Raw genomic sequence first — 18,365 nt, forward strand, 5'->3', positions numbered from 1 at the left:
TTTTTCTCACTGGATTCACCTATGTATTAACGGGAGAAAAATCGTGTGCAGACAAAGCAATTCACGTGATGTTAATATATGATTTTGAGTCCAAAATTTCACAAATTCTCCAAAATGTTTATAACTTGTAGACAACTCAACTTACAACCCCCTCCCCCAAATTGTGTCTTCTTCTGCATCCTTGTTTGATGCAGCTATAGACACCAGTAAAAATAGTGTTTTATTTCCAAATTTGGAAGGGTCACAAACAATCCCGTGGGCTTTTGGGGGAAATTGTGGACTCGATGTAATATTTTCTGCAAATGTTAATAAACAAAATACGTTGTCTTTATCACTAAAGTAAAACAGTCCAATATTATTTTAAAGTAGAGAGCTACACTATTTGATTTCCATGGCCTTAGAAAAATAGCATAAACCCTTCCAAAACATTATTTTTACAGGTCGGTAGCTGCAGCAAAAAGGATGCAGAAGAAGAGACAATTGTTTGGGGATATGTTGTGAGTTGTCTGCAAATTCTGTATATATATATACATATACTTGTTTTATAACATGACATTGTTTTGGAGTAGTTAAACTGAAGATAAAAATCTATTTTGGATAGAAATTTGGTGAGTTTTTGAACTCGATGTTATATTTTCTGCCCATTTGATATCGTTGTGTCGGTTCAATATTTCTGATTTAAGGTTTCGCTTTATTAGCCCACCATCTGATGATGGTGGGCTATTAAAATCACTCTGCGTCCGTGGTCCGTCCATCCGTCATTCCGTCCGAGCCCACGAATGAACATTTGTTGGGTATAGAGAACAATAGGTAACGGTAAATTCTATTCATTCCGTAGTGTTTATTGGGTACTTTTTGTAGCATATTGGGTACTTTTTAACAAAAGAAATACCCAATAAAGGTCCATCTGTAGGAACTTCCGTCCGTCCGTTAACAATTTCTCGTTATCGCATCTCCTCAGAAACTACTGGGGGGATTTTGACCAAACTTTGTCAGAATGATGTATTGGTACCCTAGTTGTGTCCCCCTGAAAATCAGACTGGTTCAAAAATTTGTGAGTGAGTTATGGCCCTTTGTTTATTTCTATAATTTACATAGATTTATATAGGGAAAAACCTTCTTATCCAAAACCACAGAGCCTAGGGCTTTGATATTTGGTATGAAGCATCATCTAGTGGTCCTCTACCAAGATGATTAAAATTATTTCTCTTGGGTCAAATATGGCCCCGCCCTGGGGGTCACATGGTTTATATAGACTTATATAGGGAAAAACTTTGAAAAACCTCTTGTCCAAAACCAAAGGATCTAGGGCTTTGATATTTTGTATGTAACATCATCTAGTGGTCTTCAACTAAAATTTTACTAATTATACCCCTAGGGTCAAATATGGCCCCGCCCTGGGGGTCATATGGTTTACATAGACTTATATAGGGAAAAACTTTGAAAATCTTCTTGTCCAAACTATAAAGCCTAGGGCTTTGATATTTGTAATGTAGCATCATCTAGTGGTTCTCTACCAAGTTTGTTCAAATTATTCCCCTAGGGTCAAATATGGCCCTGCCCCGGGGGTCACATGGTTGATATAGACTTATATAGGGAAAAGCTTTTAAAATATTCTTGTCAATAATTACAACATTCAAATTTGGACCACATGTATATTTTTGAGTGGCAAGATGAACCTTGACATGAGTTGACCTTGATTTTGACCTAGTGACCTACTTTCATATTTCTGTAGCTACAGCCTTCAATTTGGACCACATGCATAGTTTTGTGCACCGGAAAAAACTTTGACCTTGATTATGAGCTAGTGACCTACTTTCACATTTTTGAAGGTACAGGCTTCAAATTTGGACCATATGCATAGTTCCGTGTTTCAAAATGAAATTTGACATTGATTTTGACCTAGTGACCTACTTTCACATTTCTCAAGCTACAGCCTTCAAATTTGGACCACATACATAGTTTTGTGTACCGAAAAAAACTTTGACCTTGACTTTGACCTAGTGACCTACTTTCACATTTTTGAAGGTACAGTCTTCAAATTTGGACCACATGCATAATTTTGTGTTTCGAAATGAAATTTGACCTTGATTTTGACCTAGTGACCTACTTTCACATTTTCTCAAGCTATACAGCCTTCAAATTTGGACCACATGCATAGTTTTGTGCACCAGAAAACACTTTAACCTTGACATTGACCTAGTGACCTACTTTCACATATTTTGAAGGTAAGGCTTCAAATTTGGACCACATGCATAGTTTCGTGTCCGGAAATGAACTTTGACCTTGATTTTGACCTAGTGACCTACTTCCACATTTCTCAAGCTACAGCCTTCAAATTTGGACCACTTGCATAGTTTTGTGTACCGAAATGAACTTTGACCTTAAGATTGACCTAGTGACCTACTTCCACATTTCTCAAGCTACAGCCTTCAAATTTTGACCACATGCACAGTTTTGCGTATCGAAAAAACTTTGACGTTGACATTGACCTAGTGACCTACTTTCACATTTTTAAAGGTACAGGCTTCAAATTTGGACCACATGCATAGTTTCGTGTTCGGATATGAAATTTGACCTTGAGATTGACCTAGTGACCTACTTCCACATTTCTCAAGCTACAGCCTTCAAATTTTGACCACATGCATAGTTTTGTGTATCGAAAAAACTTTGACCTTGACATTGACCTAGTGACCTACTTTCACATTTTTGAAGGTACAGGCTTCAAATTTGGACCACGTGCATAGTTTTGTATTCCGAAATGAAATTTGACCTTGATTTTGACCTAGTGACCTACTTTTACATTTTTCAAGCTACAGCCTTCAGATTTGGACCACTTGCATAGTTTTGTTTACTGAAATGAATTTTGACCTTAAGATTGACCTAGTGACCTACTTTCACATTTCTGTAGCCTCAGGCTTCAAATTTAGACCACATGCATAGGATTGTGTACCGAAAAAAACTTTGACCTTGACATTGACCTAGTGACCTACTTTCACATTTTTGAAGGTACAGGCTTAAAATTTGGACCACATGCATAGATTTGTGTTCTGAAATGAAATTTGACCTTGATTTTGACCTAGTGACCTACTTACACATTTCTCAAGCTACAGCCTTCAAATTAGGACCACTTGCATAGTTTTTTGTACCGAATTAAACTTTGACTTTAAGATTGACCTAGTGACCTACTTTCAAATTTCACAAGCTACTGCTTTCAAACTTTATGCACATGCATAGTTTTGTGTAAAAAGAACTTTGTCCTTGAAATTGATCTAGTGACCTACTTTCACATTTCTTAAGCTACAGCTTTCGAATTTGGACCACATGCACAGTGTTGTGTACGGAAATGAAATTTGACCTTGAGCTAGTCAGTAAGTCTTGAAATTTGGAACACTCAAAAATGGCACTTTGGTGGGCGCCAAGATCACTCTGTGATCTCTTGTTGTCAGAAGGTAGAAGGTTACCCCATTTAAGGTGTTTGATGAAATGATTATTTGAAATAGATGTTTTAACTCTTCGTATTGCTTGAAATGGATTAGCAAACGCTGGTCATGTTTTCAGATCAGAATACAAGTCTTTTATTCTTGGGTACAATGTAAACGTGATGAGGGTCCTTCACCGCTTTGGTTTCGAAACCTTGCGTAGAATTCTTCGTGTGAAGGTACTTTCCAGCTTGTTTTCGGAAGGTCTGTGGCCTTACCGTGATGAAGAAGAGGGGCACCTGGTATCTTCCTCCACCATCAACAGGTAGAAATTTGCAATATGACTTATAACTGTGTCGGTGTGAAGTTAAAGATAAACCACAATTACGAGTTATTGTGTGTAACTTTAAACGACCAAATATGTAACTGGAAGCATCTATTTTTAGGGACAATCGCAATTTAACAAGCAAATTCGATGAATTGGTATACCCCGCCGAAAGGGTTTGTGGTGAGAAATGGCAAAAAAATATATCCGGCAGCAAGTTAAGGATGTTACTAAGAAGCAAATCGTTTCATTAGTCAAAATAATTTTAACAGAAAATGAATGTTTTTTTTTTGGGGGGGGGGGGGGGGGGGGGTGCGGGTGAGGGTACAAAACTTCACATGTTGATTATAAATATTGATGGAAAATTAAAAATGAAAAAAATAGGGGAGTGGGGGATGGGGGGCGGGGGTTGCATCACTGAGTGGAGAGTGAGGTGGGGGAACGGTACAACTTTGCATGTTAATAAATATTCATGGAAGGTTTGAAAAAAAAAAAGGAATGATTTTTTTTTGTGGGGAGGGGGAGGGGATGTGACCAAGGCAAGGTGGTGACTATGTGTGGGTACACAACTTCACATGTTTATAATAAACGTTCATGGAAAAGAATAAAAGAAGTTTAATGAAATTCCACCAATTGGTTGGTTTGTTATGTACAAATCTGTGGATTTTTAAACAATTAAAGGACAATAACTCTAAGGGAAATTGAATCCAAAAAAACCTTGACGGGCATCACCGCAGTATGCTGGTTCATGTTTATTTCAAGTTTTATGAAATTCTACCTGCTAGTTACTGAGAAATGACTGCGGACGGACATTTTTGGGCATTTTTCATTAAATCAAGGGCAATAACTCTAAGGGAAATTGACCAATCCCAAAAAAACAACAACAAAAAAAAAAAACGACGGGCATCATCACAGTATGTTGGTTCATTTTTATTTCAAGTTTCATGAAATGCTACCTGCTAGTTACTGAGAAATGACTGCAGACGGACGCATGGACGGACGCACTGACAGACGGAAAATGCCATTTCAATACCCCCTCCCGATTTCACCGGCGGGGGATTATAAATGCCGTACGATTGTGGTCCTTTAAGAATTGGGAAACAAGGTCCCTCGAATGTTATTTTATTGGTCGTTCGACAACCAAATTTGGATGGAAGTATCATAAGGCTGTTTAGATATGATGTCTATGGCTCTTCTGGAACAACGGCTCTCCTGGAACAAGGACCCTAGTCTAAAAATGTGAAAAGTCATTTGTCTTTAACAGCTTCCTCCTAAGTTTCTATTGGATGGAAACATTAACTAGTCATATGGTAGCAAGGAGGAAGTTTTCATAGGGCTTTTAATAATCGTTTCAAACCATATTTCCACTTAACTACTTGGTGAAATTCATTCAAATTTAGCTTCCAGCATCTTTGGAAACTAGGAACTCAAATTTGTAGAATGATGGTTCAGATCCCTAAGGGCAAGGAGAAGGGGACCCGTAGAACTGACTTCAGATGACAAATTCAAAATTATGCAATGAAATTTAATTAAATTTTGATTGAAGTTGTCAGAACTGTTGAGGTAAGGATTCAAAATTAACGAATGATAGCCCAGACTCATTGGCTTATAGTCATAACAAAGATGTATTTTATGATTACTTTATTTGATAATTCAGCACACAATATAAGATTAACTTCAAATACAGTTGAGGAACAGCAGAGTGAAAATGAAGAGGATGAAAATTTTATTTTCAGAATATGTTGAAAGTAAAAGTTACACAGTATTTAATCTGTAATGTATTTTAGCCAAAACAAATATTTGTTCGTATGTTTATGTTTTCCTAGTCATTTCCACTCCTGTCTAAGTAAAACAGAGCTTGGTTCTCGAGCAATTAATACAGTTTACATTCATAACTAATGTGCATGTACAGTAACATCAGATAATAATGCGTGTACTTTTTTTTTATTAGACTGAACATTTATTCGAACATTTGTATTAAAAACCAGCTTTTTGATGACTTTTGTCAATTTTCAGTTCTAACGGTAATTAAATTCTGTATTATAAACATTTTCTTTTTGATAATCGATGAGATATAAAATCATCAAAGTTTAAGAATCATTGACAAATAGGTAACTACGAGACGGCTTTATAATGCTACAGTATTTGTTTGTAACTAAGTGGGGCACCAAAAACATGTATTACATCCTCATGAAGGTTGTCTCAAAAATCTGAATGAATGTGTAATAAAAACACAAGATTTACAGTTTTGTCATAGACAATCCTTATTAATACTTAAAGACACAAGGCGACTCTCTTTCTATATATTTTTTCAAGATAAGAACAAACTGCATTTATTAACTTGGTATGACAAAATAACCTTCAGGCATTGCTTGATAAGTAACTATCTCTAATTTGGACTTAGTATATATTTTTTCATGATAAGAACAAACTGCATTTATTAAATTGATATGACAAAATAACCCTCAGGCATTGCTGAATAAGTAAATATCTCTAATCTGGACTTAGTTACTCCAAATTAGGTCTAAGTAACTCTTAATTTAGGATTTAATATTTTTTAATTCAGACACACTAACTTCTATTTAGTTCTTAGTATTTCAAGTTTTCTACTACGATGCTTCTAAATTAAATAGTTACGGATATAAAGTTTTCGGCTTTTGTTATCTTTTTTTACTAGCAAATTATCAAAAACTGGTTGTCGCCTGATACCTTTAACACTGTATTTAAAGTTATCTATAATATTTATAAATCAAACATAACGTTATTTATCTAAAAAACTGGTATGTTAATTATACTCTGGTTATTTAGGAAACAATTGTATAATACGTGATTCGTTAAAGGAACTGACAACATATAAAATTTTCAAGATATCAGGAAATCATTTCTATAGTTTTCATAACAAGGCTTAGAGCTTCTGATAGATTGAATGTTATGGAAACACGTGGAAATTAGTTGGTTTTACAAAATTTTCAAGCGTTTGTCACGGGGTACTGAAGGTAAACTGCCTTAACTATAAGGCTTTATATCAAAGGTCGTGGTCACATTTTATATTGCCAAGGACACCCTGGTTTAATTCCCAACTCTTGACGTTTTTCCTGATATGGCATTTTTCAAAATAATAATAATAGTAATAATAAAACAACATCAAGTTCTAATGTTATGATCATTTTAGCCAGAACATCTGTTGTCCAGTCCCTTTAGTATAAAACAAAACAAAACAAAAATCTAAATAGGAAATTGAAACACTAAATAAAAATGTTTTAATTTGACTTTTTAAGATTTTTTAAATGAATAATGATGACAAAAATGGCCATTTTTACCTATGCGATGGAAATCAATATCTTTCTTATATAATTTTAAAATCTGGTATGCAGATAAGTATTTAAAGAATAATTAACACACGAAGACTGTTGAAACATATTACTTCAGGGATATATAAGCGATGAACTAAAATCTATCATCGAATGATATTCCACTAAAGTCTGATATTTGAGAGTAAAAAATATCATTTTTTCATGTCAGCATTTGAAAATTTGAAAAAAATTTCATCAATGTATACAACATTATAAACACATTGAAATGAATGAGTGTTTGAGGATATAGTCAAACGTTCTTTTTTTTATATTTAAGTAAAGCCACTGTAAAACAGGATAAAAAAAACGTTTAGTCATGAATAATTTTCATTAAAGACTCAAATAAACAAAACAACTTACAAAACTAAAACTATGATTCAAAACCAAATCTACATTTCATAAAGCTATTCTTTTTTCTGCTGACATTCATTTGCATATGTAATACATGTAAAACCTAAAAATAAAAGATATGGAATGAAACAATTTGTTATAAATGTAACATCAAATATCTTTTGGAAGAATTACGTTTTAACTGAAACAAACAATATTCCTTTATCTTTTATTTCATTATTACCATGTAACTCTCCCTCTTGGCATAAAATAAACAGCAAAGTTGCAAAATATTGATAAGACGAAATTTATTCCTCTTGAAAACATGTCAATTATTGCAAAAAGAAAAGCACATTTTCTCGCTTCACCACCGATTTCTACCTCTTGATTTTCTCAAAACTTACAGGTACAATGAAACATTATTAATAATAATAATAGTAATAATAAAAATAATAATAATAATAATAATAATAAAACAACAACAACAACAACAAAACAACAAAGTAATAGTAATATGTACAGTTGAAACTATATATATCGAACTAGTTTATCTCAAAATCTTGTCTTAAAGAAAGTTTCAAATCCCGTCCCAAAAACATGTGTACAAAATATAATTTCAAACGAATTTTAGTTATTTCGAAAAAGAGAACAACAAAAAACACGCTCGGTCCCTTGAAATTCGAGATATCGAGTTTCAAGTTAAAATAACGTATATATATATATATTGGGCATGTCCTTACGACACTTCATATGTTTATGCTACACAGTGGCGTAGGAGCTGGGATCGCGAGGGCTGCAGTCGTGGACCCTAACCCATTCCCTCCGTCGCACCAATGACCAATAGCTTCCTACATTCCTGCTACAATTTTAAGGTCAAATATAAAAGATATTCTTAAACGTGGAATACGACTTGGAACAAATGGTGTTGAATTCTTCATGTGAGGAAGACATCCAGCTGGCTTACGGAAGGTCAGTGGTTCTACCCAGGTGCCCGCTCTTGACGAAATAATGCACGGAGGGGCACCTGGGGTCTTCCTCCACCATCAAAGCTAGAAAGCCGCCATATGACCTATAACTGTGCCGGTGCGACGTTAAACCCAACAGAATTAATAAATAAATGGAAGAATGGTTTCTTGGAACGCCGTGTAGCATACTAGTAGCCATTTTTACAATGGCGTAAATTTCAAAATAGTTCAATGATAAAAAGGACTTATTTCATTCTGTGAATGGTTGTTTTCAGACCATTCTACAGTACATAGCACATAGCTCATGGTTTTGCATGTCCATAAAATGTATTTAAATATTATGCTTACATAAAATATGAATCGAATATATGTTGACCAATATCAGAAAACCTAAACTAAATAAAACCGCTGCTGACACAAATACACAGCAAGCCGGGAAGAATCAAAACTAGATTCAAATTATCCATCTTCAAAATCATGCACACATTATTTTCTCTCTGCAATAATTCATTTACCAAAGATACAGTGACAATCAACAAAGAAGAAAGTACATGTAGATAAATATGACAAAACGTAAACTAAATAAATTGAAACATTTACAAAAAGCTGAAATAGCAAAAACCTTTAGTGTTATTTTATTTTCAAAAAAGACAAAGTTTAAATCACACATCCTAAATCTAAAATATTGAAAAAAAAATCATGCTTAATTTCACACTGTTTTAGCATTTTTGCATACATCCTAAATCTAAAAATTGACAAACTTTTGTAGTCAAAATCATGTACAGATTGCTTTTAGCATTTTTTTTCTCTGCAACAGTTTTCGCAGTATAGTGAACTATCTTACATACACTGTGACAATTCTAAATTGAAATCATCAACTCAAAATGTTTTTGTTAAGCAAACCATAACAGGAATAGTTATATTTTCTGTAAAATACAAACCATGCTACTATTTTACACAAGCAAATAAAATGTTAACAATGTATGGGGCGATTAATTGATATAAGTAATTGGAAAAAGTCCATAATCTTTAAAGCGCAAATTGTCCACTGCATACGGATAACCGTATTAATTTATTTTTACAGCAGAAATTGATTGAACAAAGATGAAAAATGATATTGAATAACTGAAATTTAAAGTTGAACTATTAAAAACAAACAGTTTAAGCCAAAATGAGTTAGGCAGGGGTTTCTTATTATATACTTTATCGATTCAAGATCGTAACAATATGAACGAATGAATCTATGCCGTTTCAATAGCAACCGAATGTTGGAAAATAAGAACAAGAGTTCACTTTTATTAGCTTTCTAGTTGCCTTGCAACAGCAAAGCCTTCTTTTGAAAGCCTGGTATTTGTATTTCTGAAAAGCAATCAGGTAAACATTTCAAGTAATTTAAAAACATCATAGCCTCAGCGTCACAAATTCTTGAATGACTTTCGTGTGGTTTTGATAATTATTAACCTGTTAGCGATAACATATGCTTCATATATACGTTGTATTTACACAAATTCTTTTTTTATCTTTCAAACGAATATGAATAAGAATACAAATTCTGCTAAACATAAAACGTATTACAATCTTTATAGCCAATATAACTATACAACACAGTGAGAAAATGACAGATTCAACATTTTCAGAAGAGTACATTAGTCAACTGAAATATTACAGATATAAATAAGTTTCAAGGAAAATTCAAACAGGTAACTTTTCACAAGTGACAAGTTTCTTATTTGCAAAGTATAAAAAATTAGGAAGAATGCATGTTACTAAATAGATGATAACATGAAATATAGGCAAACATGCAAGAACATCAAAATAGTTTTTTTGTTTCTAAACTGGCTCTATTTACATATTTACAACAAAAGTAAAATCACTTGCAAGTACCTAGTCTTTACCACTTAGTTACAAAATACCTACCATTTAAACATTAAAAGCATTATAATTACGCTTGCATACTTAGTAAGACATCGGTGGTAACCAAAGTTTACAAATACATTATGTTTTCACTGACAAAACAAAACAGCGTGATGGCCAATTGAAAACTTCTTCAATAGAAAAAAGAAAAAGAATATTTTTTTTAATGATTTAGTTCACCTTTGGACTGGGTTAGTTAGGATGTGGTAATTAAGAATAAAATGAATAACAAAAAAAAAAAAAACAAAAAAAAAACAGAAAGAGAAACTCATATGGAAAACGTACACAAAACGTGGGATGGAAGGGGTGTGTGTGTTGGGGGTGGGGAAGGGGGTGGAGTTTCCTCTTTGTGTTAGTGAAAAATGGCACTTCTTTTTTAACTGTCGTGTTGTAAGGGTAATGGGAAATTGAAAAATGATATTATGTACCATAAGGAAATGGCATGAAAAAGAATGGCCAAAAAAAAACAGAAGAAAATATTTCATGCGTTTGATTGGAGAATTTGTTTGGTGACATTGTGAGGTTTAATGCAATAGGAGGCAATATTTGAAAAGTCCACAAACAGTATTTCAATATCTAACCTCAGCAAACTTCATCTAAATGAAAGTAACACAATCATATAAACAAGCAAGCAAACAAACAAACAAACAAAAACAACAACAAACAATATGTATATGCATGATCTATCTTATTCAAAATTTTATGTAGCATTTTGAACAAAGCACCGTTAGCAACGTTTAGTTTTTTACTCTGCAGTAACTGATTAAAATTGTAACAGAGAAAAGTATCTGGCCAACAGAAATTAATGATCAAAACGAGTCTTTATGCCGTAAATAAAAATACACTGCCTACCTTTACTATTAGATAAAAAACTGTTGCACCGCTTTAGTACGGCCAGAATAGACTGTCTTCTACTTTTAAATGTTTATTGAAGGAATGTATGAATATAGACGGGCTTGTTGTTGGAATATGTTCCAAAACATGGAAGTTAGGAGACGGAAGTAAAGACGATATAGAAAAGGAAAGCACCTCTAGAATACATTCTGACGTTCTGAAGTGGATTCGTCCCTCTATTCCAAGTTTAGATCACATGTATGTTTCTCTTCATATTGTCTTTGAAACAGTGTACCGACATGTAACTGATATCCAATAAATACTACTGTTTAAAAAGTTTGACTTTAAGTGAGTAAACATAATGACTAAACAGTCTAAACCGAGATGTTAAGTTCACTTAACGAAGTTACGTTTAAAATGGTCTGTATGAATTAAAGCAATTCAAAGCTAGTACAAGTCATTTGATTAAAAGAGTATATGTCCACATTTGCAATCAAACCGAGTCCGCTATCATTTCCCTAGACCAATCTTATAGATTTTGTTTAAAATATCAAAATTTGTTGGAAAGATTATTCAAGGTTACTTAAACGTAATTTCTAACTTAATGTTTTTAACTATTATGTTTCGAAAACCTTTATATATTTAAGTGCACGACAAAGGTACCGGTGCATATGTCTCTATCCCGTAAATAGTTTGCTTTTAGTTTGCTGCAGTTGAGTGAGAAGAATCTGGATGTCATGTTGACATGAATTGTGAAAATAATAATTGTCTTTAGAAGAGACAATATCATTTAAAAGCTTTCCAAAATACGGCACCAAAGTGAGACATGCATTTATCTAATCCATATTCAGCTCTTCGTCTAGTCTTATAGCCAGAAAATCTGCTGCTTTTTTGTCTGTAGTAGCTCTATCTCTGTAGAACTTCAGTTCTTTAATTCGCTCTTTATACCCATCATTTTGTTCAAACTCTTCAGCTTCTATCATAATATCAATATATTCAACCATACTTAGTGGATTTGGGCGCAATGCCATTTCTTTCAGGCGCTCATTGCAACGTTTAACAACTGCCATTTTTTCTTGCACGTCCAACATCTTATTTATCATATCTTGTTTCAGCATTCCAATAGCGTCCTCATGAGTTACCATCCCTTTCTTTGCTGCTTTGAATTTTTTCATTTTATTTGAATACGTTTCCTTTTTTTTAACAATCTCTGGGTATATGATTTGCGGCGTGTTTTTATGCTGAGACCAATGACACTTATATTTACAAACATTGCAGTTTCCTGACAAGTTCATGGCAGCACACCGCATTTTGTCTTCGTCATTCGGGATGTAGCATGGGTAGTGGCAGGTGTGATTGCAATGTAAACAATTAGTGATGTGTTGACCTGGTGGCAAAGGTTTATGTTTTAGTACTGAGAATTTTATTTCGTACTCAAAGTCCTTATTTGCTTCTGCATCTGTTTTGTGCTGATTGAAAATACGGATTTCTTCACGTAGACTGTGAATAGTAAAAAGGCCACTACTTACCTGCAGTTGTATGTTCTCTATGGTATTTTCAAGAGTGTCGCGTGCATGAAGTACATTCCGTGTCATTTCTAAACTTTTCGGTTGGAGTTTTTGAAGGTGAGCAAAGAATTTTCGGAAACTTTTGAGACCCATTTTCCAATGCAGTGGCGTATATTCATGAGTGTTTTCCGTACCGTTTGAAGCAAACAAAGCTGAATTGTTAAAACAAAAATCTTTGTTTATAGGAAGTTTAGATTCTCTCAGTGAGTGTAAAACCGGCGGTTCTTGACCGTCAGCAAACGTGATCAGTGAACAGATATTTTCTTCAACGTCTTTTCCAAACATTGACAGAATTTGTTGAAAAACATATTTTTGATGAGCAGTAAGACGGGCGTCAGGTGCTTTGTTCAAAAAACAAATTGCATCAAGTGATAGAATGCCCTTAGGACCATGTTGAGAAAAAAGGTGTTTGATTTGATCAATAACTTTCTTGTCGTACCCTATCCCACGAGTATCTCCAAACCCTGGCGTATCTACAACCGTCAGTGTGAATTCTAATCGTCCGCTATATTTGGAAGAATGTATCGTGTAACACGTGATCCACTCCGTTTGGGACTCGGCCTAAAATGTTTAGAAGGAAAATGTTTATTTCTTTATGGATATAAGTGTTGGACTAAGTTTTGTTATATTTTCTTCTCCTTTGGGATCATGGAGTATATTCACTTTCACTAATATTGAATTCTGCTTGGTACTGAGGGCGTAAAGGTGTTGCACAATTAATTATACGTCTCACAAATATCTTTCATGTACAATTTATTTGATTCAACTTTTTCGTAACAAATTCTTTTTTCATTATTTCTCTTTAAATATAAGACATTAACATTTAAACAAGGCACCATTATGAAGGTCTGCGATGATATTAATATGACTATTTTTGAAGTCTAAAATATCTTGATTAGTTTTGAATAAATCTCTTAAAACCGATTTTGATATTCTATTGTCAATTTCGGCTAGTTTGGACACCAAAATGCTTTAAACTATTTCAATTCTGACTTTATTTATTTTTGGATTGTCATAAAATTTTCTGAAAAGCTCAGCAGACACTGGAGAAACATTTTGATATTAAAGTGATGTTAACTTTCGGAAAAAGTTATTTTGATTAAAAATCCTACTATCGCCGTGAAGATATCAGAATGCTAAAATTGCAACTGCATCTTGCAAGAAGCCACAATTCATGACAAAACCCCTTACAGATAAGCGGATCAATCGTAGCCTCTGAAATAATATTCTACAAAAAATCGGTTATTTATAGGTCATACTTGACTTCGCAACGGATGATTAGCCTTCCCTGTCTTTGAGCTGCATTTCCCATGGTTAAAACAGAAGTATGTTATTAATGTAACAAGTGCAACAAGGTCCTTAACCGGGATTATATCCTCACACGTTAGTATCGTGATAGTCAAATGAGTTTAGAATTACACGGACACTTAAAGGAATTTCAACGGTTTAAAGCACAGAAATTGAATTTTGATTTGTATGAAACCATCTTTTGCTTTGTAAACATTTCATTTTCTTTGAATAGACCACAAAATATGATGATGCTCATGTATCACCATAGCAGTTGATTTCGCAGTTATTTAGAGGTTAATACACGACAGAGCCGGGCCGGGAGGTGATAATCGGCCCGGAAAATGAATAATGGCCCGAGGTTCTGTATATATAGTAACAAAAATGACTGTGTTTTCAGTAGGTTTTCTTTCACGCACTGATTATCACTTATCGGCACGGCCCGAAAACTCATAATCATAATCCGCCCGGTGAACACGTGCGCGTGAAACCAATGGCTACACGAAACGTCATCATGCTCAGTGCGTTTTCAACATAGCGGTCGAGCGGACGTTGGAGTCGTTACTGGACGTGATAATAGTCTGTCATTGGTCTACACGTTAAACTGTTTTTATCGCAGAATTACAATGCTTGGTTTTTAGTAATAAAACAGGACATGCTCATATTTACATTGGAGCTAGAATTCCGAGTTTCAACAGTGTTCGGGTACGTGGTGTTAAAATGATGACATTATTCATTTTCCGGGCCGATTATCACCTCCTGGCCCGGCTCTGTCGTGTCTAAACCTCTTAGCAATCGTGATCAATTTACAATAACCATTTATGTTAAATTTAGATCGTTTTATGCATAACATAAAACTCTGGACATGCAATCGGCAGTTGGCATTTAAAGGTGAATTTAACATTGAAACATTGAACTTATCCAGAAAACATTATCATCTTTGACTGTTTAGTTTTAATCATGCATGCTAACTTCATTCAAACTTCAAAAAGATTGGTTTTGGTTTTGGACAAGTCAAAACGACAAATGGTTTTCGGCAAGTCGGATGTATGACTGAATTATGGTTCTTGTACAATTAATAATAAAGTCCATTTGGAGTTTGAACCGACAGGATACTGATTTTAGCACATGCGGTTTATTTAAAATCAAACCCCTTTTAAATGATGTGCTTTTAACATTAGCATCATTTACACTTGGTAACCGAATGTCTGTATTACTACCTGTATATCGTATATTCTAACACGATCCGATTCATTTTTCTACTAAACAAAGAAGGCTGAAAACAGTGAATTATTATGCAACAGTTTACTGTTCTGTTTACTGTTCTCACATTTATTACGTCATAGGCGCCAAACGGCATAGCGGCGCGCTGGAAAAAACCCAATTGAAAACGGGCAAATATTTAATGAATGCCGTCAAAGATGTAATTTAAAGTTCTTGGTAACGTGTCAGAATCGAAATAATATATCTCATTTAGTGAATTGCTCTTGAATAAAATCATTGTTTGTCGTGCAGATGCGTATTATTGAATCACTCGGGCTGCGCCCTCGTGATATAGTTCCTTCGCATCTGAACTCAAAACAATGATTTATTCAGCGACATATCACTAAATGAGATATATTATTTCTTAAATAAATTTGATCAAAAATGAAATGTAAATGTAGAAGTCACTGGTGCATTAAACGACTCAAATTCGAACAAACCATATTGATGGAATAAATCATTCCTGATTCCATTTGGATAACTTAACAATTCACGAAGGCTTGTGTCTGCTTTCCTACATATACTAAATTCCAGCAGGTATAAACATATCTGGAAAATGGTATCGATTTATTTGCTACCTTTGAAAGTTTATCAAGTGCATTATCATATATTTCAATAGACATTCGTGTAAAAATGCAAGAAATAATAACATCATTGTGATTTACCTGTTTTTTCTCCTTAATTCTTTCACTTTCCTCTAGTTTCACAATTTTAAATCGAAATGGATCATCCATATTAACACCCAGAACGTAGTTAACAATTCCATCCACTAGAGTTGTCTTTCCTGTCCCAGTAGCTCCTACAAGCATGATTGTCTTCCAACGTCGATTATAGCTTTCACCTTTTGTACCTGTTTTTAAATGAATGGTTTCTTTCTTGAACAAAATAGAACGAGGTAGTAATATTCATTTTTCATACATCTATGACAAATAACTTAAAATTCTGGTCGGCTTTAGAAATATAACATATGTAAAATAAAATAATTAGACTGCATTAGAGAGAAATAGAAATCAAGCACAGAAATGGCGGTATAAAATTTAAGCAGATTGCAAAAATGGCGTTTTTTTTATACAATTTTGCCGGGTTGGACTGTTGTGTATCAGATGAAGGTTGAGGAACATTTTCTTTACATGGTTTCATGAGGAACTTTTTTGAAACGTGCTGCTGGAATCGAGAAATTTAAAGACTACGTTAAAAGGGTATAAGGTTACAGTACCCCAACCACCCACCCATTTTGCAAGTGCAGACAATTTCAGAAAGTTTTATTAGTTTGTTATCGTGCACAATGTCCAAAGCGTTATAATCGTAATAAATCAACTGTTTTGAACATAAAAGCTCATAAAAAACTGTCAAGATTGCGCATAGAGGCGCAACAAGGAGCGAATCGGTGAACACTGCCTTGGAAGAGGAACAAAAGCTGAAAACTGGGAAAGAAAAAGATAAAATACCCGGACAACCTGACATAGACTATGATAGGTTCAAAGATGAAATAAAAGGCTTATTTCATTTATTTGAAGACAATTTAGAAAAAAATAAAGAAAATTGAAAATAAATTCACCAATGTATTTGATTAGCTAAAGAAGGAGATCAGTCTCATAAGGGGAGATATAGCTTCCACAAAAGGAGAAATGGCAGAAATCAAATCCTTGGTAAATGAGATAGTGAACTGTGTATCATTTCAAGATGAAAAGTTGGAGGAAATGGCAGAAGATCAAAACTCAAAAGTTGGCAATGTCAGGTTTGAGCTAGATGAGATGAAGAAACAGATGCTGTTACTTGAAAAACATGAAAGGAAGTACAATCTCCTGTTTTATGGCTTTCTAGATACAAGATATTGAGAATCTCCAAGAGGTAATGAAGACATTCTTTAAAGAAAAACTTCAGTTAAAAGATAGAAAGAGTAGACATGATGCTTTTCAGGAACTGTCACAGAGTGCCTTCAGATGCTGATGGACCAAAACCAGTCATAATAAGATTAGTGTCCTATGAAAATAGAGATCTTGTTTACTCCAAATTTCTTAGTCCAGTTTTAAGGGATCAGAGAAAAAGAATTCTTACCACTTGAAATGAAGAAGATCAGGTCAAACCTACCTAGGGTAGCCCACAAGATTAGGCATGAGGAGAAACTAAAGACTAGAATAGTAGAAATTGGAATAAATGTGTTCCTAGAAGTAAGAAAATTAAAGACAGATCCGTGGGAGAGGAGAGATGTTTAGAAAATGTACATATATGCACATGTATGACAGAGACTAGCTAAATGTACATAATTAGTGTGGGCCTATATATACTAATAAAAACTTTATAAAGGAATACAGTGATAAATATATTCAAAAGCTTTTCCTTAACTTTTTTGAATAATCATGCGAATATTTCAAATATTCTCAAATACTTGGAAGAACTCTTAACATTGTTTACTTCTATTGTAAATTTCCCACTCGTTCCCCCAATACACATGGTTTACACGGTAATACTATTGCATCAATGAATGGACAATACAAAGTTTACTTCATAACTCTCAAATTAATCACAAGTTGCACGTGAAGTAAACATATTACAGCGATAATGGTCAAATTTTCCCCTTAACCTTTTTGGAATAATTATGCTAATATTCCAAATATTCTCAAATACTTGGTAGAAACCGCGAAGCGGTTGAGACCTATAACTACCGTACTTCAGAGCTTGCAAGAATATCATACTGACAGTTTTCACTGAAAGGCTTTTACCCGTTTCAGGCTAATCGGCAGATATTTCTACAGATATAAACTGTTCTCTAAACATTGTTTACAGTCCGTTGAAATATTCATACATATGTAAATACAGTAAGGTTAAGGAATGCATCATTTCGCACGAGAAAATATGTTTTTAAGTCTGTTGAGCCATCATGGCTAATTTTAAAAAGTGAAGGTGTATTCCTTTAAAACATGATGTGACCGAAGCGCCTGAAAATATGTCGATAAAAAAGTTCGAAATGTGTTATAAAGATTTTTCTAATTTAGCCTTAATGTTACATATTGTACTCGTCAGTAATAAAACAGCATATGATCTGAATTATAATTTGTACAGAGTACTGTACTTGTATATACATGCGATTCTTCCTTAATGTC

At 33.9% G+C, this 18,365-nt stretch overlaps 1 protein-coding gene across 1 annotated transcript; it reads right to left on the reverse strand.

The window, feature by feature from the left end:
• Nucleotides 1-11,858: 11,858 nt before the first annotated feature.
• Nucleotides 11,859-16,494, reverse strand: LOC128546840 (uncharacterized). The gene is made up of 3 exons (XM_053518235.1): nucleotides 16,491-16,494; nucleotides 15,927-16,111; nucleotides 11,859-13,272 (listed from the first exon to the last, which is right to left on the reverse strand). The coding sequence occupies exons 1-3, from the start codon at nucleotides 16,492-16,494 to the stop codon at nucleotides 11,980-11,982; spliced, it is 1,482 nt and encodes a 493-aa protein (XP_053374210.1). The 3' UTR covers nucleotides 11,859-11,979.
• Nucleotides 16,495-18,365: the final 1,871 nt, after the last annotated feature.

The sequence above is a fragment of the Mercenaria mercenaria genome, chromosome 11, assembly GCF_021730395.1.
Source record: "Mercenaria mercenaria strain notata chromosome 11, MADL_Memer_1, whole genome shotgun sequence".
In the NCBI taxonomy this organism is placed as follows: Eukaryota; Metazoa; Mollusca; class Bivalvia; order Venerida; family Veneridae; genus Mercenaria; species Mercenaria mercenaria.

What these genes read in the sequence shown, in the direction of transcription:
- LOC128546840 (XM_053518235.1), bottom strand. An exon ending in GAATTAAGGAGAAAAAACAG is followed by an intron (nt 13,273 to 15,926) that starts GTAAATCACAAT and finishes TAAACATTTTAG; the next exon opens with GCCGAGTCCCAAACGGAGTG.